General features: G+C 39.8%; 1 protein-coding gene across 4 annotated transcripts in view; it reads right to left on the bottom strand.

The window, feature by feature from the left end:
• Nos (Nitric oxide synthase) overlaps positions 1–24959 on the bottom strand; it is a 437755-nt gene that overhangs the window by 232975 nt on the left and 179821 nt on the right. For all 4 annotated transcript variants that reach the window (XM_073970603.1, XM_073970600.1, XM_073970602.1 and 1 more), the window contains exons 5-6: positions 16035–16126; positions 7192–7333 (exon numbers count right to left, since the gene is read on the bottom strand). In XM_073970603.1, coding sequence (XP_073826704.1) covers positions 7192–7333; positions 16035–16126 — 234 coding nt within the window. The remainder of the gene's footprint in view (positions 1–7191; positions 7334–16034; positions 16127–24959) is intronic.

Genomic DNA, 24959 nt, shown 5'->3' with positions numbered 1-24959 from the left:
TACCTTGCTGGTCTCTACAGGAGGATGTGCCTGTACCAAAGCCATCAGTTTGATGCTTGACTCTTTGGTAGAATTTTCGGACTTCATTCTGGCTCCTGTACATCTCGATTTTTTTTACACTCCCGCTTTTCCATCTCTCTCTTTTTCTCTCCGTTTCTCCCTGTATCTCTCTCGTGCGCTACGCGTTGCTACGGATTGTAAAGTAGCTCTATATGCCGCATTTTTCTCTTCGGTGGCAGCACGACACTCTTGGTTATACCATGGATTCCTTGGTGGAGGCCTCTGGTATCCATGTATGGATTTTGCGGCTGTTTGCATGGAGTGGGAAATGCTTTGCCATTGCGCTGATATGTTCCGGGATGAGGAGTGCTTTGATTAAGCAATTTTTTGCAAGGAGGTATTTTATCCCAAAATTACAGCCAAATCAGTTGGAAAATATGGCAAAAAATAGATCAAAATTCCGAAAATCGGGAGGTACATTTATATGGAGGCTATATCTAAACGTAGACCTATATTGAACATTTTAGGCAAGAAGGTATTTTATTCACTCAGAACTCAAAATGCAAAATTACAACTAAATCGGTTGGAAAATTTGGCTAAAATCGTCAAAATACCGAAAATCGGGCGGTACCTTTATATGGGGGCTATACCTAAACGAGGACCTATATTGAAAATTTTTTGCTAGGATGTATTTTGCTCACTCAGAACTCACAATGCAAAATTTCAACCAAATCGGTTGGAAAATGTGTCTAAATTCGTCAAAATACCAAAAATCGGGCAGTACCGTTATATGGGGGCTATACGCAAATGTGGTCCTACATCCACTAAATTTTTATACCCTCAGCCTTTAGGCTAAAGAGGGTATTTACACTTTGATACGACCAAAAATGTGCCTCATCGAAATAATGGTTTTAGACCCCAAGTATGTTTGTACGTTATCCGTTTCAGACAATTTTGAGTAGATCTAGCAATGTCCGTCTGTCTGTCTGTCTGTCCGTCTGTCTGGCTGGCTGGTGCGCACGATAACTCTCGAACGAATCAATCGATTCGGTTCAAATTTTGGGTATCGAAATATTTTGTCCAGATTCGATTTAAGTTCGAAGATGGGCCATATAGGTCCACTCCTTCAGGTACCTCCCCCACAAATGTTCAAAAATTGTCGCAAAACTTGTGCGCACGATAATTCTTGTAGGGAATAACCGATTTGGTCCATACTTTGCACATCGTGTAATTTCTACCAAGCTTAGATGAGGTTCCAATAAGGACTCAATCGGTCCACTCCTTCGGGTACCTCCCACACAAAATTTCGGAAAAGTTCAGTTTAGGACCTGGTCTCGAAAAGCTTTGGTTTTTGTTTACGCAAGTTGTATTCGCTGTCCTCTATACGACGCTGTAAGTTTCATTAGTGTCAAGTCCATACTTCCTGAGAAAATAGCCTGAAAGTTACAAAAAACCCTCTGACACCGTGTGTAGTGATTGGAGCGCAAGATAACTCTCGAACGGATCTGCCGATTCTGTCCAAAATTTGGCTTTCGTAATATTTTGTCCAAACTTAGTTCAAGTTCAAAGACGGATTTTATCGGTCCACTCCTTCCGGTACCTCCCTCACAAATGTTCGGAAAATTTGTGCGTACGATAATTCTTGAAGGCAGTAACCGATTTGGTCCATACTTTGCACATTATGAAATTTCGACCAGACTTAGATGAGGTTCCAATATGGACTCAATCGGTAAACTCCTTCGAGTACCTCCCACACAAAATTTCGGAAAAGTTCAGTTTAGGACCTGCTCTCGAATCGCCTTGGTTTTTGTTGTAACATCTTGTATTCACTGTCCCCTATACGAAGGTACAAGTTTCCTAAGGGGCAAGTCCATACTTCCTGAAAAAATAGCCTGAAAGTTGAAAAACAAACCCTATGACACCATGTTTATGGGTGGAAGCGCAAGATAATTCTCGAACGGAAATGGCGATTCCGGCCAAAATTTGTCCTTCGTAATATTGTTTCCAAACTAAGTTTAAGTTCGTTAATAAGCCATATCGGTGCACTCCTTCAGGTACCTACCCCACAAAAGTTCAAAATATTCGGAAAAATTGTGCGCACGATAACTCTTGATGGGAGTGACCGATTTGGTCCATACTTTACACATTCTCATAATATCTACCAGATATAGATCAGGTTCGAATATGGACTATATTTGTCCACTCCATCCCGTACCTCCCACACAAAATTTTGGATAAGTTCTCTTTAAGACCTGCTATTGAATCACTTTGATTTTTGTTGAAGCAACTTACATTCGCTGCCTCAACTATGATGGTAAAAGTTGTTTCAGGGGCAAGTCCATACTTCTTGAGAAAACAGCCCGAAGGGTGTAAAAACCCCCTAGGCACCCCCATGGTCTATGTCGGTCCATTCCTTTAAGTACCTTTTCCGCAAAATTTGAAGCCCCCTAAATACATAAGTTTTTTGTGAAAAAAGTGTTTCAATTTGCACAGGCTGAGGGTATATCTCTGTCGGCAAACCCGACTGATACTTTTTTACTTGTTTTTCTATCTCTTTGCGTTGTTATAAACCTATGTTTAAAATTTCGAGGCGGTAGCTCGATTAGAACTATTTTTGGCACTCCTTTCCATACAAGTACAGTAGGTTGTTCTAGCGGGCTCATTTAGAACGGTATATATTTTTTCCTGATATAGGGGCCAAAACTCCAAAACCCTGCCAGACATACTAAAATGGCTATTGTGCAAGATAACTTTAAAACTTTTTAAACAAAATTCTTCCAAACTTAGTTTAACGTATTTTAATATTTCGAGTCCTTTATGAAGTTTGGTTACTAAAAATGTTTTGTATATGTCAATCATTTGGAACCCCACATTACGGTATCTACAGATTTCAAAACAAACTCTTGATACAAAATCAATATATTTTATATACGGCCTAATTATTGTGTGTTTTTTTTCAGTGACTGAGGAGATGACGTAGGGGATGAATGATACCAAGCAACGGTCTTGACCGGCTTTAACATGGCAAAGCCCAGGATTTATCTTGGTCCCTCTTTCATCTCAAGTGGACACTGACCTCCCCGTGGTGTCACCTGGGGAACTGCCTTTAACACCCGTTAAAGGTAGTGAGCTAACATGTGCCGCGCGTTCACCCATAAGAACGTTAAAAACTTGGGTTTGGGCGTCGGGTTAGTAACCCTCCCCTAGAAAAAACATCCTACTATGAAAAAACGAAAGAAAAGAAAAACAAACCCCTCTAAAGTTGACGAACCCCGCAAACGTTTTAAGGACCATGATCTGCGAATCTGCACCTGGAATGTTCGCACTCTTTATAGAGAAGGTGCGGTCTTCGCATTGGCAGACATACTTGAAAAGTACAAGGCCGATATTACTGCCATACAGGAAATACGATGGATTGGGAAAGGCGTCACAACAACACCTAAAGGTGACGCACTGTATTATAGCTGCCATGAAGTAAAGCATGAGTTTGGTTGCGGATTCGTAGTTAGTCGGAGACTAAAACATCTAGTATCCAGCTTCACCCCAGTGAATGAAAGACTTGCTGCAATTCGAATAAAAGCAAAATTCTTCAACATCAGCTTTATTTGCGCTCATGATCCCACTGAAGAAAAGGACGAACAGACCAAAGATATATTTTACGAGCGCTTAGAAGAAACATATGACCGTTGCCCTGCCCATGACATTAAAATCATTCTAGGCGATTTTAATTCCAAAATTGGAAAGGAGAATATCTTTGGCCCAACAGTCGGGAAATTCAGTCTCCACAGTGAAACATCTGACAATGGTATGAGGCTGATAGACTTTGCAGCTGCAAAAAAACATGGTAGTTAGCAGTACCAGATTTAAGCATCTCGATATTCATAAGGGCACCTGGCTGTCTCCAGATCAAAGAACAAGTAATCAAATTGATCATGTTGTAATAGATGGAACACATTCATCCAGCGTGTTAGATGTACGATCGTTCCGAGGCGCAAACATTGATTCGGACCACTACCTTGTTGCAGCAAAGGTACGTACCCGTCTACACGTTGCAAATAAAGCACGAACAGGCTGCAAACACAACAGATAGCCACAGCATATTCCACTCAACTAGCCCAATTGCTTAATCAAAGCACTCCTCATCCCGATAACATATCAGCGCAATGGCAAAGCATTGCACACTCCATGCAAACAGCCGCAAAATCCACACTTGGATTCCAGAGACCTCCACAAAGGAATTCATGGTATGACCAGGAGTGTCGTGCTGCTACCGAAGAGAAAAATGCGGCATATAGAGGTACTTTGCAATCAGTAGCAACGCGTAGCGCGCGAGAGAGATATCGGGAGAAAAGGAGAGAAGAGAAACGTCTTTTCCGCAAGAAAAAGAGAGAAATGGAAAAGCAGGAGTGTGAAAAAATCGAGATGTACAGGAGCCAGAATGAAGTCCGAAAATTCTACCAAAGAGTGAAACATCAAACAGATGGCTTTGGTACAGGCACATCCTCCTGTAGAGACCAGCAAGGTAATCTGGTAACAGATACAGATAGCGTGCTCAGGATATGGAAGGAACATTTCTCCAATCTGCTGGTATCCAATAGTAGCGAAGACGATGATACCACAGATCCAATCCCAGAAGATGGTATAGAATGTATACCGCCCGGCCAAGATGAGGTAAAAGCAGCAATCAACCGGCTGAAGAATAATAAAGCAGCAGGAGCCGATGGCTTACCAGCCGAGCTGTTTAAAACCGGAGGCGACGCGCTGATAAGGTGTATGCATCAGCTAGTTAGCACCATCTGGCAGGAAGAACGCGTACCCGACGATTGGAACCTGAGCATCCAATGTCCGGTCCACAAGAAAGGAGATAAGACTGTATGCTCAAACTATAGGGGCATAAGTCTTCTCCCTATTGCCTATAAGATAGTGTCAGGGATATTGTCCGAACGACTAAAGCCAATGGTCAACGAAACAATTGGACCATACCAATGTGGCTTTAAACCTGGCAAGTCCACCATTGACCAGATATTTACCCTGCGGCAAATCCTAGAGAAGACCCAAGAGATGCAGATCGACATATTTCACCTTTTTGTCGATTATAAAGCAGCATTCGACAGTCCCCTCCGATCAAAGGTATTCCACGCAATGTCTGAATTTGGTATCCCCGCAAAGCTCATCCGGCTTTGTAAGATGACTTTAACTGATACTAGGTCCTCAGTTAAAATTGGAAAGAACCTCTCCGAAGAATTTTGTACCAAAAGAGGTTTCAGACAAGGAGACAGCCTTTCGTGTGACCTATTCAACATTTTGCTGGAAAAGGTAATACGAGATGCAAATGTCAAAAGAAATGGCACAATTTACACCATGCCTATGCTGATGACATAGACATCATGGGACGATCAGTAAAGGAAGTAACTGATATCTTTAGGAAGATCGAAGCAGAATCTGCGAAAGTGGGTCTGGCGGTAAACGGCGAAAAGACCAAATTGATGGTGTCGACGCGCAAAGCGTCCATAGAGCTTGGACCAACTGTGGAAGTTGGTACCTACAATTTTGAGGTAGTTAAAGACTTCGTCTACCTCGGCACTGCCATAAACACAACAAACAACATCAGTTGTGAAATAAGAAGAAGAATTGTATTGGCCAACAGATGCTACTATGGTCTAAGTAAGCAATTTAAAAACAAAGCCACATCTCGTCAAACAAAAATAACACTATACAAAACGCTGATACTACCCGTGCTAATGTATGGCTCCGAAGCATGGGTACTTGCGCAAGCAGATAAGGCAGTGCTTGGTGTGTTTGAGAGGAAAATTCTTCGAAAGATCTACGGGCCGATTTGCGTTGACGGTGAATATCGACGTCGTATGAACCACGAGCTATATAAGCTATACAAAGACATGCATATAGTTAAGCGTATCGAGATGCAACGATTGCGTTGGCTAGGCCATATCATGAGAATGAGCGATGATGAACCCGCTAAAAAGGCGTATGAATACATGCCACATGGCGGTGCACGCAGAATCGGCAGGCCTAAGCTTCGATGGAGCACACAAGTGGATGAAGAAATGGAAAGGCGCGGTATTCCAAAAAGTCAAGCGAAAAACAGAGAGGAATGGAGATCTTTTCTTAGTTCTGTCTATGGAACAAATGTTCTGTATTGGGCCAACTAAGTAAGACTGAGTGTATATCCCCGTCAGCTCAGCTGACTGATACTTTCTTACAATTTTTTTTTCGAGAAGACCTATTGGTGTTTTTTCATTGTATTTTACATATATTTATTGGTCTCCTATGAGAAAACCACTTGATCTTGTATTAAAACAATCACCTACATATTTGATTTCAATATTCATACGTTCTTATAAAAATACCATTTGCTATTTTATGTCTAATGCTTGTATTTTTAGAAATCCCATCCTGTATTGAAGTCAAAGCCACTTGTGCTCTCTTATTGCAATATTTCCCTTAAAAATATATGGATACACTTGCATATTTCAAACATTTCGTTTTAATATGGCCATTAACACCTTCTACGAACCCTCCTCCACTATCTTCCTCTCTCTCTCTCTCTCTCTCTCTCACTCAATTAAATTAAATGTGTAATTTGCCCCGAAGGCAAACTCATTTATCCTGCATTAATTATTCACACCATCTGGATGCAGTTTCCTTATGCAGCTTTCCTTGCTACCTCACATATCAGGGTAAATGTCTTACATTCCGAAAAAAGGTTAAGTTTGTGTGCGAGCATAAAATGTTATGTTGCCGTAAACTTCAGTTTATACATTGCACGTATTTTCGAAGAAGTTTAAAATGCAATTTATTTTTTAAACCTTAATTTGTAATTGGAGCGAAATACGAAAAATATTTTCCTTCAGGGGAAATAAATAAAATAAAGGAAACCTCTTAAGGAACCTCTTAAAAAGAGGAGTCAACTAATTGATTACGAGGTTTTTTTCCAAAGGTGACTAAGCTGAATGGCTTACCGGAAAAATATGTTACCATGTACATTTTAGAAACCCTTGATAGACTCAATCCAATAATGAAATGAAAAATGAGTTTATCCTTACTTTATTATTTGTTTCAATGGGGGTCCTCTTGGACCTCAAGTAAAAGATTTCCGAGTGCGTATGAGTGTTAACAAATAAAATTGAAAAAAAAATATAACAAATGTCAATAATTTGAAAATGTATTTACCTCCGTGAATTCAGCATTCATTGGGTCACCAATAATTTTGCCATCCGGTTGTTTGTAGCCAGCGTACGAGATAAGTTGAGCATTCCAGATACGATAATCATGGCGTGCATCAGTACGTTGAGGAAATATCGTTATTGCAGACCTGTTGTTGCCGTTATGGTGTTTATCCAATTTTAATTGATGTTGTTGGTGTTTTTTATTGACATCATTTTTTGTCGATTTTGAAGATGCCGGAACAAATGGAAAGAAAAGAAATGTATATTTGTTAATAAACATTTTTAATGATTACAATTTGTAAGGAAAATTTGAAAAGATCAGAGGAAAGCTAAAAATTTTTTATAATTTGTAAATTTTCTGTAAAAAATATCAATTTATAGCCAGGCGAAGTACCAAAATATGAAAGAGTTAGGTCAATGCTTTTGGAGCCACCGTGGCGCAGTGGTATGTCCGCCTTGCATTTAGGAGGTCTTCGGTTATATCCCTGAGCAGAGCATCAAAATTTTCGACGGTGTCAAATTCCTTGCAGAGTAATGTTGGCTTACATTTCCTGAGTATTTCACACACGAAAATCTTCTCTACAAGTGGTGTCTTAAGACACGCTCCACAATGGTTCAGAAATCGATTTTCCTGGCCAAAACCCCAATCTTTTTGTATTCACCGATTGTTAATTTGTATATGGGATTCCATAGTAAACATATTGAAACTATGGAAACTAAAAAATTAGGTAAAAAATATTGGAAGATGTGGGCGTGACGTACTCCTAAAGACGACCATTTTTCCTAATTACAATATGCGACACGAAAATTATTAAACATATTTTGACACCGCAGCGTGATAGAAGACCAAAAATAAGAAGATACGTGTCCCGGCGTTTTTCCCTATTGGGCCTCCAAAGACCTGAGGCTTTGATGTCAAAAGGGATCATTTTGTCAGGCACATATCTTCTAAACCGCTTGGAATTTGGGATTACTCGTGGGGGCAAGGTTATAGGTCTCGTCCTAAAGAATAATAATTGTGAACACATAAAATCGATTCAACTTCATCTTTAAGGTCAAAATCACCAAGGTCACATTTCCATTATATTTTTTCTCGGATTCGATCAAAATTGAGGCAAACAACGTACTTGTCAAATGTTCCTTAGATCTCAATAAACAACTTTCTAGAACATACAAACTCTGTAGAAATTGTTCTTAATGGCCACAATAGCTAAACAAATGCGATTTTTATCCTCTTTTCTCGGATTCCGCTCCATAGATACCAAACCCGTCAAAATTCAAGAAAACAATTAACAACAATAATGTAGCAAAGATATCAACAAACAACTTTCTGGAACATTCTAAATGTCTATGAACGGTTCTTAAATGCGAAAATAGCCAAAAACTTTTGAAATATTATTTTTGTATACTTTTTTCTCCTATTTTGGTCCACAGATACCGAACCGCCCAAAAATTAAGGATACAGTCAACTACAAAAATGTACCTAAGATTTCAATAAACAACTTTCTAGAGTAATTCCAAATTCCAAGTGCTTTAGAAGATATGTGCCTGACAAAATGATCCCTTTCGACATCAAAGCCTCAGGTTTTTGTGGACCCATAACCGCGAAAGTTGAAATGACAGGGACAAACGCCGGGACACGTGTCTTCTTATTTTTGGTCTTTTATCACGCTGTGGTGTCGGAATGTGGCTAATAAACCATGCAATTTATTGAAATTATAAATGTTAGTCTCCCATATTAATTATAGCTATTTTACACCCAACCCCAACCCAAGGAGAATTTTTTTTTTCATTTTTGAACAAACTCTAAATTGTTTGTAAAAAATGTTTTTGTATTTGTATGGTTTGTTTTAGAGTTTAACCTTTCTTAATAGATAGAAAAATATGAAAAATTTTTAGATATAGCCCCCATATAACGGTACCTCCGGATTTCCGGTATTTTAAAAATATTAGCTACAATTTTTAACCGAACTAGCTGCTATTTGCCATTTAAAGTTCCTATCTGTCAAAACACTTCTTCACAAAAAAAAATTATCAACATATGTAGGTTAGGCCGGAGCGATTTGTATGGAAGGGAAAACATTTTAACGGGCGTCTGGAGTTTCTGATTCTTCGGATTGTACTGAGCAAAAAAGTCTACTAGACCATATGTCTAAAGTGAAAGTCGAGCCCACGGATTTTGGCTTGAAGTTTTTTATTCTGGGTTTTTGGATATTTTGGCATAAAACACCCAAAGCATTGATATTTTCGATCCACCACGAAAAAAAAAAAATTATAGCCAAGACCATAATAAAGAACTCTCTAGTACATCTCAAAAGCATTGGAATGCTGCTTCAGGCGGCTTTGATAAAGTGGGAATATCGATAAATGACACTGTGCTACAAAATGGAACTCAAAGTCAGTGGGTGAAAAATTCGTACTAAGAACACAAAAGGAAATTTTCACCATAGGTCAAGTTTCTGAGATATCGGGTGATTAATGGTTTAATTTTGGCACCTTAATTTGTGAGAGAACAGCTTAATATCTCTTTTTAGCGTTATTGTAGCTTCATTTTGAGATTACATATTTTCAGTTAAATTGAATAGCGAATCTTTTTGCAGAATATTTTATCCGTCGTCCTTTCTTTCTTGAACTGTAGTGAAAGTACCACACGAAGAGATTTTACAGCATCCAAATATTCTACAAAAATGTTGCTCAGAAGATTTTAGGTATGGTTCTCATTGATGACTAATCGATATTACCCCGTTTTCATGATCCTTTTTGACATTTACTCGGTTTTTGTTCAGAAAAAAATGTTTTGTTTTTTCGTTATTGGTCTGTGGTGCTTCTGAAATACTTACCATAAATAGCTATTGTAAAGACGAACACGTTAACCGGATATTCTGATATTAAAACCTATTTTTGAACCGGTTTTAAGTGACCGATTAACCGTATATGTATACCATTAGAAAGCTAATAAAATGAGTTTTTCGACCAATTTCTTAGGAAGTATGGATTTGACCCCGAAAAAACTTTTACCGTCGTAACTAAATCTCAGACAAGCCTTAAAAAACTACACTCTTTCCAAACTTTATGTGGGAGGACCCCAAAGAGTGGTGGTCTATATTCGTAAGAAAAAGAAATAATACGATGTACAATGTTGGACCAAATCGGTTTCTCCCATCGAGGGATATTTTACGTTCCACCCAGTTTAGTTGTTGCCGGCAGGCTTTTTGGAGATTTTGGGCCATTATCTTAGGAAGTATGGACTTGCCAACGAAAGAATTGCACAGTCGTAACAGAAGTGCTCATTGGAAAAATGACAAAAGGATCCAAGGCGAGCTATTTTTACAAATTTTGTGCATGGTAATCGAAGTACTGGACCGATATAATCCATAATACAACTTGATACATGAATAGATAAAATAATACGATGCCCAAAGTGTAGACCAATCAATAAATACCTGCAAAAGTTATCTCGAGGATTGGCCATTTTAGTTGGTGCCCTCAGGGTTTCTTGGAACTTTTAGGCCACTAGCTCAGGAAGTATGGACTTGTACCGTCGTAAAGATGGCAGCTAGGACAACCTGCTAAAAAAAATTCAAAACAACCCGAGAGGAGCTTTTAAACTTCACTTTTTCCGAATTTTTTGTGGGAGGTACCCGAAGGAGTGGACCGACATACTTCATATTCGAACCCGATCTGGAAGGAATAAAACTATGTGCAATGTTTTGACCAAATCGATTGCTCCCTTCTAGAGTTATCATTCACAACATTTTACAGCAAAATTCTGAACTTTTGTTCAGACCAAAAGGTCTCCTCATAGAAGACCAATAAGTCTCCTTATAGAAAACCAAAGGGTAGGACACCAGACAAAACCAAAAGGTCTCCTCATAGAAAACCAAAATATCTCCTTATAAAAGTCAAAAAGTCGCCTCAGAGAAGACCAAAAGGTTAACTCAGACCAAAGATCTTCTGGAAGACCAAAATGTCTCACCATAGAACACCAAAACTGTCTTATCATGGACCACCAAAAGGTTTGCTCGTAGAATTCCAAAAGGTCTCCTCAAGAAGACCAGAAAGTCTCCTTATAGAAGAACAAAATGTCTCTCCATAAGAGACGAAAAATCTATCATGGAAGACCAAAAATTATTTTCACAGGACAGCCATTGGTCTCCTTATAGAAGACCTAAATACCTCCTGATAGAAACCCAAAAAGTCTCTCTATAGAAGACCAAAATTTATCCTCATAGAAGACCAAACGGCCTCCTAATAGGAGATCGAATGTCTTCTCAAAGAAGACCAAAAGGTCTCTACATAGAGGACCAAAATGTCTCCTCATAGAAAACCAAAAGTGATTTTCATACGAAGAAGACTAAAAGGTCTCCTCATAGAAGACCAAAAAGTCTCTTCAAATAGGAGGATTACTCCTCATAGGAGACAAATGGTCTCTTTATACAAGACTAAATGAGTACCTCATAAAAGAGCAAAAGGTCTCTGCATAGAACAGCAAAAATCTTCTGGAAGACCAAAATGTCTCCTCATAAAAGACAAAAAGTTCTCCTCATAGAAACCAAAAAACGTCTGATGGAAGACGAAAATATCTTTTCATAGAAGATCATATCTTTTATAGAACAGCTCTCCTTATATAACACCAAAAGGTCTTATCTTAAAACACCACGTATAGAAACCCAAAACGTCTCCACATAAAAGACCAAAAGATCTCCTCATAGAAGACCAACAGGTCTCCTCAGTGAAGATAATTGGTATAGACGAGACGGCCGTAAGATGTCGTCAAAGAATACCAGTCTCCTCACAAAAGTAAAATAGGTATTTTCATAGAAAACTCAGAAAACAGTTTACTCATAGAAGATCGGACAGTCTCTTCATAAAAGACCACTAGGTCTTTCCACAGAAGACCAAACTTTCTTAAGTTGTAGTAGAAAGGATGTTCCGATACATTATGGCAGCTGCAGCCACTCGCTATACTCGTATACCTACTCATCGATTACCCGATGTGAGACCCAATTTCCTAGTAGAGTCGCAGGACTAGACCCCAGTGACCCCAGAGTTAGGGAGCTGACCCTGAAACCAAAGATAGGATCGGACGGTATCTCCATTGTAATACTGATACAGCTGGATGAGCTGGGAGTTAAGTATCTTAGGAAAGTTCTCAACCTGCCGCTAGCCATCCACATTGTGTCCGAAGTATGGAAAACGGGCCGGGTGGCCACGCTACTGAAGGCAGCAAAGGTGAATCGTCTAGGCCGATTTCGCTTTTGTCGCCAGGGGTAAAAACTCTTGAAGTTGAGATCGTTACGTATGCTGATGATGTCATTTCTGGAAGGCTGAACTACTAATTGATCGATCGTACCACCTTTTTTAGATATATTAAAATATCCGCCACTAAGTCTACGGCCACTCTGTTCCCCATAAGTACTGTGACGATGAAAGTCGTTGCACTTGTTTTCGTCCACACCATTGTTATTGTATTTTGTTTTATCCATTGAATTCTATAATTATTGAAAATAAATTAATGAATTTCCCTCCTGAATTAACAATCCTCGTAGTTGTTTACAAAACTAGTTCACCTGTTAACCGTTAGGTTTACTGACCGATCGTGTCAAGGCCACATGTTGGCGAACAACTGGTAATAGGTGGCCCTATCACCGTTATTATCCCTACCAACAACAACCCAATTTGGATTTATTTAGAGGTAATAGGTACCATCAGGCTTTCCTATAAATGGGCCGGAGGAATCAGAAGGGGGATCAGTTGACGAACAAGTGAACATACTAGTAACAGTGCGCGAGTTAAACCCGAACAACCCAACACAGTTAACCCGGTGTGTCAGAGTGGTGTTTTATCTTTTACAGAGTCGCATGTCAATCTGTGTAATGTCCGTAACTCTCGGATTTCCCTCGTGTCAACCTGAGTGGTGGCCGCCACTCTCGGCCTTCCCTCGTGCCAATCTGAGTAGTGTCCGTAACTCTCGGGCTTCCCCCGTGCCAATCTGAGTAGTGTCCGAAACTGTCGGATTCCTCTCGTGTCAACCTGAGTAGTGTCCGTAACTCTCAGATTTCCCTCGTGTCAATCTGAGAATGTCCGTAACTCTCAGGCTTCCTCATGCCAATTGAGTGGTGTCCGTAACTCTTGGATTTCCCTCGGGTCAATCTGATTAGTGTATGTATCTCTCGGGCTTCCCTCGTGCCAATCTGAGTAGAGTCCGTAACTCTCGTGCTTCCCTCGTGCCAATCTGAGTAGTGTCCGAAACTCTCGGATTCCTCTCGTGTCAACCTGAGTAGTGTCCGTAACTCTCGGACTTCCCACGTGTTAATCTGAGTGGTGTACGTAACTCTCAGGCTTCCCTCATGCCAATCTGAGTGGTGTCCGTAACTCTTGGATTTCCCTCGTGTCAACCAAAGTAGTGTCCGTAACTCTCGGATTTCCCTCGTGTCAACCTGAGTGGTGTCCGTCACTCTAGGCTTCCCTCGTGCCAATCTGAGTAGTGTCCGTAACTCTCGGATTTGCCTCGTGTCAATCTGAGTAGTGTCCATAACTCTCGGATTCCCCTCGAGTCAACCTTAGTAGTGTCCGTAACTCTCGGGCTTCCCTCGAGCCAATCTGAGTAGTGTTCGTCACTCTCCGGCTTCCCTCGTGCCAACCTGAGTGGTGTCCGTAACCCTCGGGCTTCTCTCGTGCCAATCTGAGTAGTGTCCGTAACTCTCGGATTCCCCTCGTGTCAACCTGAGTAGTGTCCGTAACTCTCGGGCTTCCCTCGTGTCAATCTGAGTAGTGTCCGTAACTCTGTTGTTGTTGTTGTAGCAGCATATAATGCTGGGTTGGCAGCCGCTGGCCGAAACACTTTTGGTTTCGGGTCAATCCGGTACGTAAGAACCCGCTGCCGTGGGATTGTCCGTAACTCTCGGATTCCCCTTGTGTCAACCTGAGTAGTGTCCGTAAATCTCGGGCTTCCCTCGTGCCAATCTGAGTGGTGTCCGTCACTCTCGGACCCCTCGTGTCAACCTGAGTAGTGTCCGTAACTCTCGGACTTCCCTCGTGTTAATCTGAGTGTGGTCCGTCACTCTCCGGCTTCCCTCGTGCCAACGTGAGTGGTGTCCGTAAACCTCGGGCTTCCCTCGTGCCAATCTGAGTAATGTCCGTAACTCTCGGATTTCCCACGTGTCAACCTGAGTAGTGTCCATAACTCTCGGATTCCCTTTGTGTCAACCAGAGTGGTGTCCGTAAGTCTCGGGCTTCCGTCGAGCCAATCTGAGTAGTGTCCGTAACTCTCGGATTTCCCTTGTGTCAACCTGAGTGGTGTCCGTCACTCTCCGGCTTCCTCGTACCAACCTGAGTGGTCTCCGTAACCCTCGGGCTTCCCTCGTGCCAATCTGAGTAGTGTGCGTAACTCTCGGATTTCCCTCGTGTCAATCTGAGTAGTGTCCGTAACTATCGGGCTTCCCTCGTGCCAATCTGAGTAATGTCCGTAACTCTCGGATTCCCCTCGTGCCAACCTGAGTAGTGTCCGTAAATCTCGGGCTTCCCTCGTGTCAATCTGAGTGGTATCCGTCACTCTCGGACTTCCCACGTGTCAACCTGAGTAGTGTCCGTAACTCTCGCACTTCCCTCGTGTTAATCTGAGTGGTGTCCGTAACTCTCGGATTTCCCTCGTGACAACCTGAGTGGTGTCCGTCCCTCTCCGGCCCTCTCGTACCAACTTGAGTGGTCTCCGTAACCGTCGGGCTTCCCTTGTGCCAATCTGAGTAGTGTGCGTAACTCTCGGATTTCCCTCGTGCCAATCTGTGTAGTGTCCGTAACTCTCGGATTTCCTTTGTGCCAATCTGAGTAGTGTCCGAAACTCTCGGATTCCTCTCGTGTTAACCTGAGTAGTATCCGTAACTCTCAGATTCTCCCCTTGTCAACCTGAGTAATATCGGTAACTCTCGAGTTCTCCTTGGCCAACACTCGTCTGACCTTAGAATCGCCCGTGGGTCTCCAGCAAATCCCAGATTAAGCGCCGAAACGGGGTCTCCGACAGACCATATCTCCGGTACAGAAGGGAGTACTTATCCAGGTCTCCATCAGGCCCACCAAAGATATCGTCTCGGCAAGGAGTACTTATTCACGTCTCCATAAGAGCCAGCAAAGAGAACGTCTTGGCAAGGAGTACTTATCCAGGTCCCCTTCGGGCAGCTTACCGAAGCACTTATCCAGGGCTACTTTGGAAGGCCTACCAGAGTACTTATCCAGGTCTCCTACAGCGATCGGGACCAACGAGAAGACTCTGGGCGTACTTATCCAGGTCGCCCCGTTAGTGCTGAACACATATAACTCGATAGGTCGGTTTGTGGTAAGCTATGCAATGTCACTGTGGTCCACGAGCATTAGTGCAACGGGATGTCACCATATTCAAACCTGCCAAAACGCCACTCTGAGAATTTCAACAGGGTGGCTCCTCGTGTCATCAGTAGTCCATCTGCGAAGATTCTTCCACTACACGCAATACCTTTTCAACTGCCCGCCAAGCCTACTAGTCTAACTCCAGTAGCTTTTTGGTTACAACCAATACAAGCAGCCATATTATTATACTTGGCGATATAGCTATAACCGGATTAAGCAGGATAGCGAACATTATATGCTGTTACAACAATAACAACACTCCTTATAAAAGACAAAAGTCCTCCCCGAGAACACCAATGGATCTTCCCATTGAATACCAATTATTTTTCTTATCAAAACCCAGAGTTAAATATATGACCTTCACTAAGTCCTAACAACTTAATCATCCTTGAGTTCCCATTCTCTGCATCTTTATTGTCCATTTTCCTTGAAAAGTGAATAATTTTGTTAATTTTATTAACTTACCTTAAATTTCCCTTGTTCGTGGCATATTTGATGTGATTACAAATGGCCTCGAACATGCCACTGGTGGTAGTCACATAACGGCAATCGAAAACCTAAAAAGGAAAACAGAAAAAACGACAAAGAAAATGAAATTCATTCAAAATTTACAAAAAATTGTGCATTTTATGAAATTTATGTTAAATTAATTTTAACCTTCCCTTTCATGTTGTGTTTTCATTTTCGCAACTTCAGAAGATCTAACGAAGAAAAGGAATGCTCAATTTGCATTTTTTTCCTTTCAAATAGAACCGTGTAGGTAGAAGAGAAGCTCAAAGAAAGAAATGTGCGTGTGTGTGTATCGTTCACTGCTTAACTACAAATGCAAAAGGCGGCATTACAGAACGTTAACGTTCAGCTCGATTTGCAATTCAAAGTAAAATAAAATAATTTTCTTAAAATAAGACGAGAGTCTTTCCCCACCCTCCTTTGCCGTTACTCCTTTTTTGCCTGTTCCTTATCCTCGTTTTTATTTGCATACGAATAATTTTGTGCTCTGTTCCTATTCATTCATTTCATTTCATTTGTAATACAAAACGTTTTAAAGTAGGATTTGTATTTCTTATCTTTGGCCCAAATTTCGTTCGTTTGAGCTATGCAAATTTCTTTGTGTTTGTGTGTTGCACAACATAAAGACGCATTACAATTCGACAAAAAGAATTTTGTGTTTCATAAAAGGATTTTTTTTGGCTGTATTGATTGCGATTGGGATCAGATTGCAACAATAGGAATGTTGTATTTAACATGGAGTTATATAAGAAAAGTAAGAAAAATAAAACTGACGTAGGGGATAAATGATACCAAGCCACGGTCTTGACCCGCTTCAACGTGATAAAGCTCAGGATTTATATTGGTCCCTCTATTATCTCAAGTGGGCACTGACCTTCTTGTAGTGTCACCTGGAGTCAAATGAGTCACATGAACCCACAAAAACGATAAAACTTGGGTTGGGCTAGTAACCCACCCCCTCAAAAAACAGCTTACTATGAAACATGTGAGCAAAGGCTATAATACCCTACACCACTACCCCTGTGCAGAAGCTTTTCACTGGTAAACATTAATTTTAGGGAATATTATCCGACTATCACCAAACCCAATATGGAACTAGTAAAAAGTCGTTAAGTTCGGCCCGGCCGAACTTTTTATACCCCCTCTATTTTTTATCCCATTTGTAATTCGAATTATTTCATTTGTAATTCGAATTATTCCATTTGTAATTCGAATTATTTCATTTGTAATTCGAATTATTCCATTTGTAATTCGAATTATTTTATTGGAAATCCAAAACAAAAAAAATCAAAATATTTTTTGTATTGATTTTATACCAGGCTTTTTCGAATTACAAATAAAATGATTCGAATTACAAATAAAATAATTTGAATTACAAATTGAATAATTCGAATTACAAACGGAATAATTAGAATTTCAAGTGGAATATATTGAATTACAAATGAAATAATTCGAATTACAAATGGAATTATTCGAATTACAAATGGAAGATTTCGAATTACAAATGGAATTATTCGAATTACAAATGAAATGTTACGAATTACAAATGAAATTCTCGAATTACAAATGAAATGTTACGAATTACAAATAGAATTCTCAAATTACAATTAAAATAATTGGAATTACATCTGAACAAGTAAAAAAGTGTTAGTCGGCTTTGCCGACAGAGGTATACCCTCAGCCAATGTGAATTGAAACTTTCATCTAAGGACAGATAGAATGTATTTAGCTTCTCTTCAGAATTTTGTGGCCCTTTTTCAACATTTGAACTTGCCGACAAAAATGTGGATTAAGAAAAAAAACAAAAACATTGTTCCACAACATCCCATACGGGACAAGGGAGACTTCTCTCATATCAATGAGTGCACCCCGATTCATATTTAGCTCAATGATATGGGACCTACTGTTTATCGCCGAGTCCGAACGGCGTGTCTTAAGACACCACTTATAGATAAGTTTTTCAAGGCTGAAATACTCAGGAAATCTCGCCAACATTACTGAGGGGTATTTTGCCACCGTTGAAAAATGTTTGACGTTGCTTGGCCGGGGAATCGAACCCCCGACCTTCTGCATGCAAGGCGGGCGTGCGTACCATTGCACCACGGTGGCATTAAGAACTAACACAAATGTTTTGTGGGGGAGGTACCCTTAGGGAGGACCGATATGGACCATTTTAGAAGTTAAACTAAATTTTGACAAAATATTAGGAGATCAAGTGATATCGTCCTAACATTTTAGTGAAATTTTTTAAATATTGGGGAGAAGTACCGGAAGTTGGGGACCGGTATTGCCCCATGAAACTAAGTTTGGATAAAATATGACGAAGACCAAATGTTGCAGCAAATCGGTAGAACAGTTTAAGAGCCACATATGGTGACATATGGCTTTTTACACCTTTCGGGATGTTTTCCCTAGAAATATGGACCTGCTCCTGAAAAAACTTTTATCGTCGTAATGGAGTTAGCGAATGCTAATCGCATCAACAAAAATCAAAGCGATTCTGCTCTCGAATCACTTTGATTTTTGTTGAAGCGATTTGCATTCGCTAACTCCATTACGACGATAAAAGTTTTTTCAGGAGCAGGTCCATATTTCTTAAAGTGAACTTTTCCGAAATTTTGTGTGGGAGGTACCCAAAGGAGTGCACAAATATAGTCCATATTCGAACCTGATCTATATCTGGTAGATAAATTAGGATGTGCAGAGTATGGATTACATCGGTCACTCCCGTCAAGAGTTATCGTGCGCATATTTTTTCCGAAGATTTTAGAATTTTTGTGAGGGAGGTACCTGAAGGAGTGGACCGACATGGTTTATCTTCGAACTTAAACTTTGTTTGGACAAAATATTGCGAAGGCCAAATTTTGGACCGAATTTGCAGATCCGTTCGAGATTTATCTTTCGCTCCAACCACTACACACGGTGTCATAGGGGTTTCTTGCACCTTTCAGGCTATTTTCTCAGAAAGTATGGACTTGAAACTTATACCGTGGTATGGGGGACAGCGAATACAAGTTGCTACAACAAAAATCAAAGCGATTCGACAGCAGGTCCTAAAGTGAACTTTTCCGAAATTTTGTGTGGGAGGTACCCGAAGGAGTGGACCGATTGAGTCCATATTGGAACCTCATCTAAGTCTGGTAGAACTTTCACGATGTACAAAGTGTGGGCCAAATCGGTTACTCCCTTCAAAAGTTATCGTGCGCAAAAATTTTCCGAACATTTTCGAACTTTTGTGGGGGAGGTACCGGAAGGAGTGGACCGATATAACCCATTTTCGAACTTAAACTAAGTTTGGGCAAAATATTACGAAAGCCAAATTTTGAACCGAATCGGTTGCTCCGTTCGAGAGTTATCGTGCGCACCAGCCAGGCAGACGGACGGACATGGCTAAATCAACTCCAAATTGTCTGAAACACTTTTCCTCCAAACATGCTTGGAGTCTAAAACCATTATTTCGATGAGGCACATTTTGCCCGTATGAAATTGTATATACCCTCGTTAGCATAAATGCTGAGGGTATAAAAAGGTATAGATAAGACCTAAGATATTCTCATGGTAGACCAATTAGTCTCCAAAACATATCCTCATGTAAGCCATAAACGTCTTTCCATAGAAGACTAATAGATATCCTTATAGAATACAAATAGGCTCCTTATAGAAGTAGCAAAAGTCGTAGTAGTCAAAGAAGTATCCCCATAGAAGACCAAAAGGAATCCTCATAAAAGAATAATTAAAATGGAATATTTTGTTTCCTTTCAGAATTTTAGGTGGACAATTTTTTCGACCATGTATACCCAACATTCCTAAATATTCTAATCTAATCTAAAAAATGTGTTCAGCCAGGTGAAAGGTACCACCTATGGGGCTATAAAAAAAGGCGACCTATCTTTAAAGCTTTTGGTGGAAAAGTCTAAAGTCAAATTACGGCCAGTTTCGTCAAACAATATAGCTAAGACCCTCAAAATACCGAAAATCGGGAGGTACAGTTATAAGGGGGCTATACCAAGACATGGGCCTATATTGATGATTTTTGTTGGAGAAGTTTCGTGACCGCTGAGAACCTCAAATATCAAAATTACAGCTAGTTCGGTTAAAAGTTTTACTTAAAATCCTCAAAAACCGAAAATCGGGAGGTACGGTTATATGGGGGCTATACCAAAACATGGACCTATATTGACAATTTTTGTTGGAGAAGTTTCGTGGCCACTGAGAACCTCGAATATCAAATTACAGTTAGTTCGGTTAAAAATGCTAGCTAAAATCCTCAAAATACCGAAAATCTGGAGGTACCGTGTTTGGGCTCTATACCAAAACATAAACCTATGTTGACGATTTTAAGTGAATAAGTTTTGTGACCACAGAGAGCCTCAAATGTCAAATTACAGCTAGTTCGGTTAAACATTTTAGCTAAAATCTTAAAAATACCGAAAATCGGGAGGTATCAAAACATGGACCTTTGTTGACGATTCATTGTGGAGAAGTTTCGTGACCATTGAGAACCTCAAATGTCAAATTACAGATAGTTCGGTTAAAAAGCTAAAAAAAGCTAAAATCCTCAAAATACCGAAAATAGAGAGGTGTCGTTATATGGGGGCCACACTAACACATGGACCCATGTTGACGATTTTTGGTGGAGAAGTTTTGTGACCATTTAGAACCTCAAATGTCAAATTACAGCTAGTTTGGTTAAAAATTTTACCTAAAATCCTCAAAATACCGAAAATCGGGAGGTACCGTTATATGGGGGCTATACCAAAACTTGGACCTGTATTGTCGATTTTTGGTGGAGAAGTTTCGTAGCCACTGAAAACTTTAAATTTCAAATTACAGCTAGTTCGGTTAAAATATCTAGCTAAAATCCTCAAAACACCGAAAATCGGGAGGTACCGTTATATGGGGGGCTATACCGAACATCAACCTATATTGACGATTTTTGGTGGAAATGTCAAATTACAGCTATATCAGTTAAACATTTTAGCTAAAATTCCCAAAATCCACAAAATATCGAAAATCGGGTGGTACCGTTATATTTTGGATATACCAAAACATGGACCTATATTGAAAATTTTTGGTGGAAATGTCAAATTACAGCTAGATCAGTTAAAAATTTTAGCTAAAATCCTCAAAATACCGAAAATCGGGAAGTACCGTTATATGGGCGCTATGCCAAAAGATGGACCTATGTTAACGATTTTTAAAGGAGAAGTTTCGTGGCCACTGAGAACTTTAATGTAAAATTACAGCTACTTCGGTTAAAAATTTTAGCTATAATTCCCAAAATACTGAAAACCGGGAGGTACCATTATATGGAGGCTATACCAATACATGGACTGATATAGACAGCTAGTTCGGTTAAAATTGTATCTAAAATTTCCAAAATACCGAAAATCAGGAGGTACCGTTATATGGTGGCTATACCAAAACATAGATCCATATTGACGATTTTTGGTGGAGAAGTTTCGTGGTCACTGAGAACCTCAGATATCAACTTACAGCTAGTTCGGTTAAAAATTCTAGCTAAAATTCTCAAAATATAGAAAATCGGGAGTTACCGTTATATGGGGGGGCTATATCAAAACAAACGAGGTTTTCAGACATTCTGATATGTGACCTTTTTAACAACTTGCTGGAAAAGGTCAAACGAGATGCAAATGTGTAACACTACCCGCACTTATGTATGGATCCGAAGCATGGGTACTTTCGAAAGCAGGTGCGTTGACTGTATCTCCGTATTCACACTGTATCTCTGTACTGTCCGCGCGACTGCATCAGTTTGAATGATATCCAAGACTGCCTGATAGGCTCGTTGGTTTAGAGCTTCTCGTTTATATCTTTGGACCTCCCTTTCTAGATCATGAAGTTCTCTCCTTACGTGCCTGGGTGAAGGAAGCCTGTCCATCAAATTGTGACAGAGATGCTCACGGCGATAACACCCATCGGCAACATCCTGTTGTACTGTGCCCGGGAAAACGTTCGTCTCCTCATGAAAATTGTCCACTGGTGTCATGAAGAGGTACCCTGTTGCAGTCCTCAGAGCGGTATTCTGGGAGGTTTGATTTTTTCTTCCACTGTGTAGCGCTTACATTTTCATACCACGCAGGGGCCACATAGCTTATCACAGACCGGTTGTAAGAGGCTTCTGGTACAATATAGATGGCTAAAGATAGGTTGTAAGAGGTCAACAATGTGTCTTTGTCAACACTCTAAATTATTGCCGGCCAGCGACTTCTGATCTTATCGCAAATAGCTGTGGCTTGCGCGAACGACTTAAATATGCTATCGAACTCTACACCAAATATCTAGGCGTAGTTAGTAGTCGGAATAAAAACACAATCAGCCAATATTTTCAGGAGGAGTCTCACTTCAGCCGTGAGCAGTGGATTTAGCCGGCGGATACTTTCACATTTCTCAGATAGAAAAACTACACAAGGTTAGCTATGTAGACATTTAACCAATCACATAGGTTGTCGAAAATAGGACCCGACGCCAAGATCGTACATTTATATGCATTCAATACGATATCTATCTATCTATCCATCGATCCATCCATCTGCAGGGTGTGGAATTTTAGAAAGGTAGAGGTTAAACCGGAGATATCACCCTTGCCTGTTTCACTTTACGGGATTTGGACTTTTTGCTTCTAAATTCCACAAACAACTGGAGTCCTCCAATAACTTTACATGGCTGACGGTATGGAAGACCCTCAATCGGTCAAGTGTCACAATGACTGTTCGGTCGCATGGCCAGTTCTGGTTCAGTCCTCCACTGACATGGCGTGTAGTGCTATTGGAATCCATGTAGATGTTGGGCAACAGGAAAACTGCTTCCTCTAGACTATTTGCTACTGTCTACAGGAGAGTAATCGGTCTGTACCATACACCTCTGCTTGCATTCTTACCAGGCTTCAGTAGCGGGCCCATCTTGCCAACTTTCCAGGCATCTGATCCAATATGGGTGGCTACCGATATATTGAGGGCTCTTGTTAAATACTCAACTACGGGTTCATGGAGTTGTTTGAACACTAACATTGCTATTCCGTGTGGGCCCAACACTTCGGATGACTTCGCATTTCGGATGACGTCTGCAACATCGCCCATGTTGTTGTTGTTGTAACAGTGTTTATTATTGTTTGTTTTTTTGTATTCGTTCTTCTGCTCAATATGGTTGTGGGTCTACAGTGTTGGTCACACAATTAGCACACCCCACTACCAACATTTATTTTGCCTAACAATACCTTCAAAAGTAGTTGTATTAAATAAAGTATTTGTACTAATATATTCTCAGTAGTATGCTTAAAGAATACAACGCAATACAGAAACTGAATCATAACTGTCAATTTGAATAACCTCCAAAAATGTAAAAAATGTCCTAAATTCACTGGACACGTAATTAGCACACCTTAAAAGAATCACTAATATTGTGAATAGTTTCAATATTTTAGTCCATATTCAGTTTTAAATCCCTTTCGTTTAGGAATAAGTTCCAGTCTGCTAGTTATACTCTCCACCAGTTTCCGAAATTTCAGTGTCAGAAGGGAGTTATATGGGGTACACCTTGGGTCCCAAGGACTGATGGAAATTTCATTTTTTTAGTGTTTTTTTTATCGATATCATTTTTTATCATATCGTAGTTCATAGAAACATCAAATAAAACATCATATTCTTGTTCATCTCTGTAAATTTGCGAATAGTGGGATGTACCCACCAGCAGTGTGCATCTGTAAAATCCGTTTGACACAAAAATTTTCATTAAGAAACTGTAATATGATGGTTTGAGCTATTGATTTTATAAATACTTGATTTTATAATACCTATGTTCATCTATATGGTACCTACGCAAATTTCAATAATTTTCTAAACAAAAGGCAAATGTGAGATAGTCTAGTGAGACCGCAAGAAAATATGTTTCCCGGGGCTTAAACCGATTAAATTTAAAATCAATAATCCAGAAAACAGTTATCTTGAATAGTATATGCCTACTTTCAGGAATTTTAACCAATTTTAGCAAACCAAAAAATCCTTTATGGTCTGAAAGGGGTTATACCATTAAACATACCCATGTGCTACGTGTTCATCTAGTGCTTGGTTGACTGTTTTGTAATGATAGGTCCTTGGTGTTATTCAGACTTGTAATTTTGAATTACAAATGGTGTTATAAGTCGATCCTTCTTCACATAAGGTTGCATTTTATGGATCTTTTTTCTATAAACCCCATACAAATCGAAAATTTTCTTGAATGAATCATCGACCTTAAACACTTTTTGAAAAGTTTTTGTACTTTATATTTAAATTTCGGTAATCGGTTAACAATTCCAATAATTTCAGATCAAATTGTACATTTGTTTTTAAAGTTTCGGCGACTTTCTGACGTTTAAGTGTTCATTACGAAAAATCGTCCGCTATTGGGATATATTTTGAGATTCCGGGATGATAAATTATTTTTTCTTTCAAAAAATGATTTGTTCAATACGTTTTGAATATGAATTAACTTCAATATAAATTAATGTTTGTATATTAATTGAATTAAATTAAAACTCGTAGGGTGTGCTAATTATATGTCCCCTTGATAATTTGGTCGTCTTCACAAAACTTTTATTTTTAAAAAAACCACTGATAATACTATCCACTTATATCATTAAATATGTTAAATACATTATAGAAAAGGATTTTGTTTACGAACATATTTCAATTTGCCCTATCAAAACTCTTAGCCGACTGAAATCATTTTGCCCCAACGGGGTGTGCTAATTCTGTGACCAACACTGTATTTCCAGTTCCAGAAAACTGGATGCTTCGATTTGATATAGCGACAGATCCACTGGAGTTAGATAAGTAGGTTTGGCGGGGCAGTTGAAAAGCTGCAGTGTGTCGTGCGGGT

This window comes from Musca autumnalis, unplaced genomic scaffold (assembly GCF_047663935.1).
Source record: "Musca autumnalis isolate F117 unplaced genomic scaffold, ASM4766393v1 scaffold_2, whole genome shotgun sequence".
Taxonomy (NCBI): Eukaryota; Metazoa; Arthropoda; class Insecta; order Diptera; family Muscidae; genus Musca; species Musca autumnalis.
Note: the sequence above shows the minus strand (reverse complement) of the source record. Positions and strands in the feature narration are given on the sequence as shown.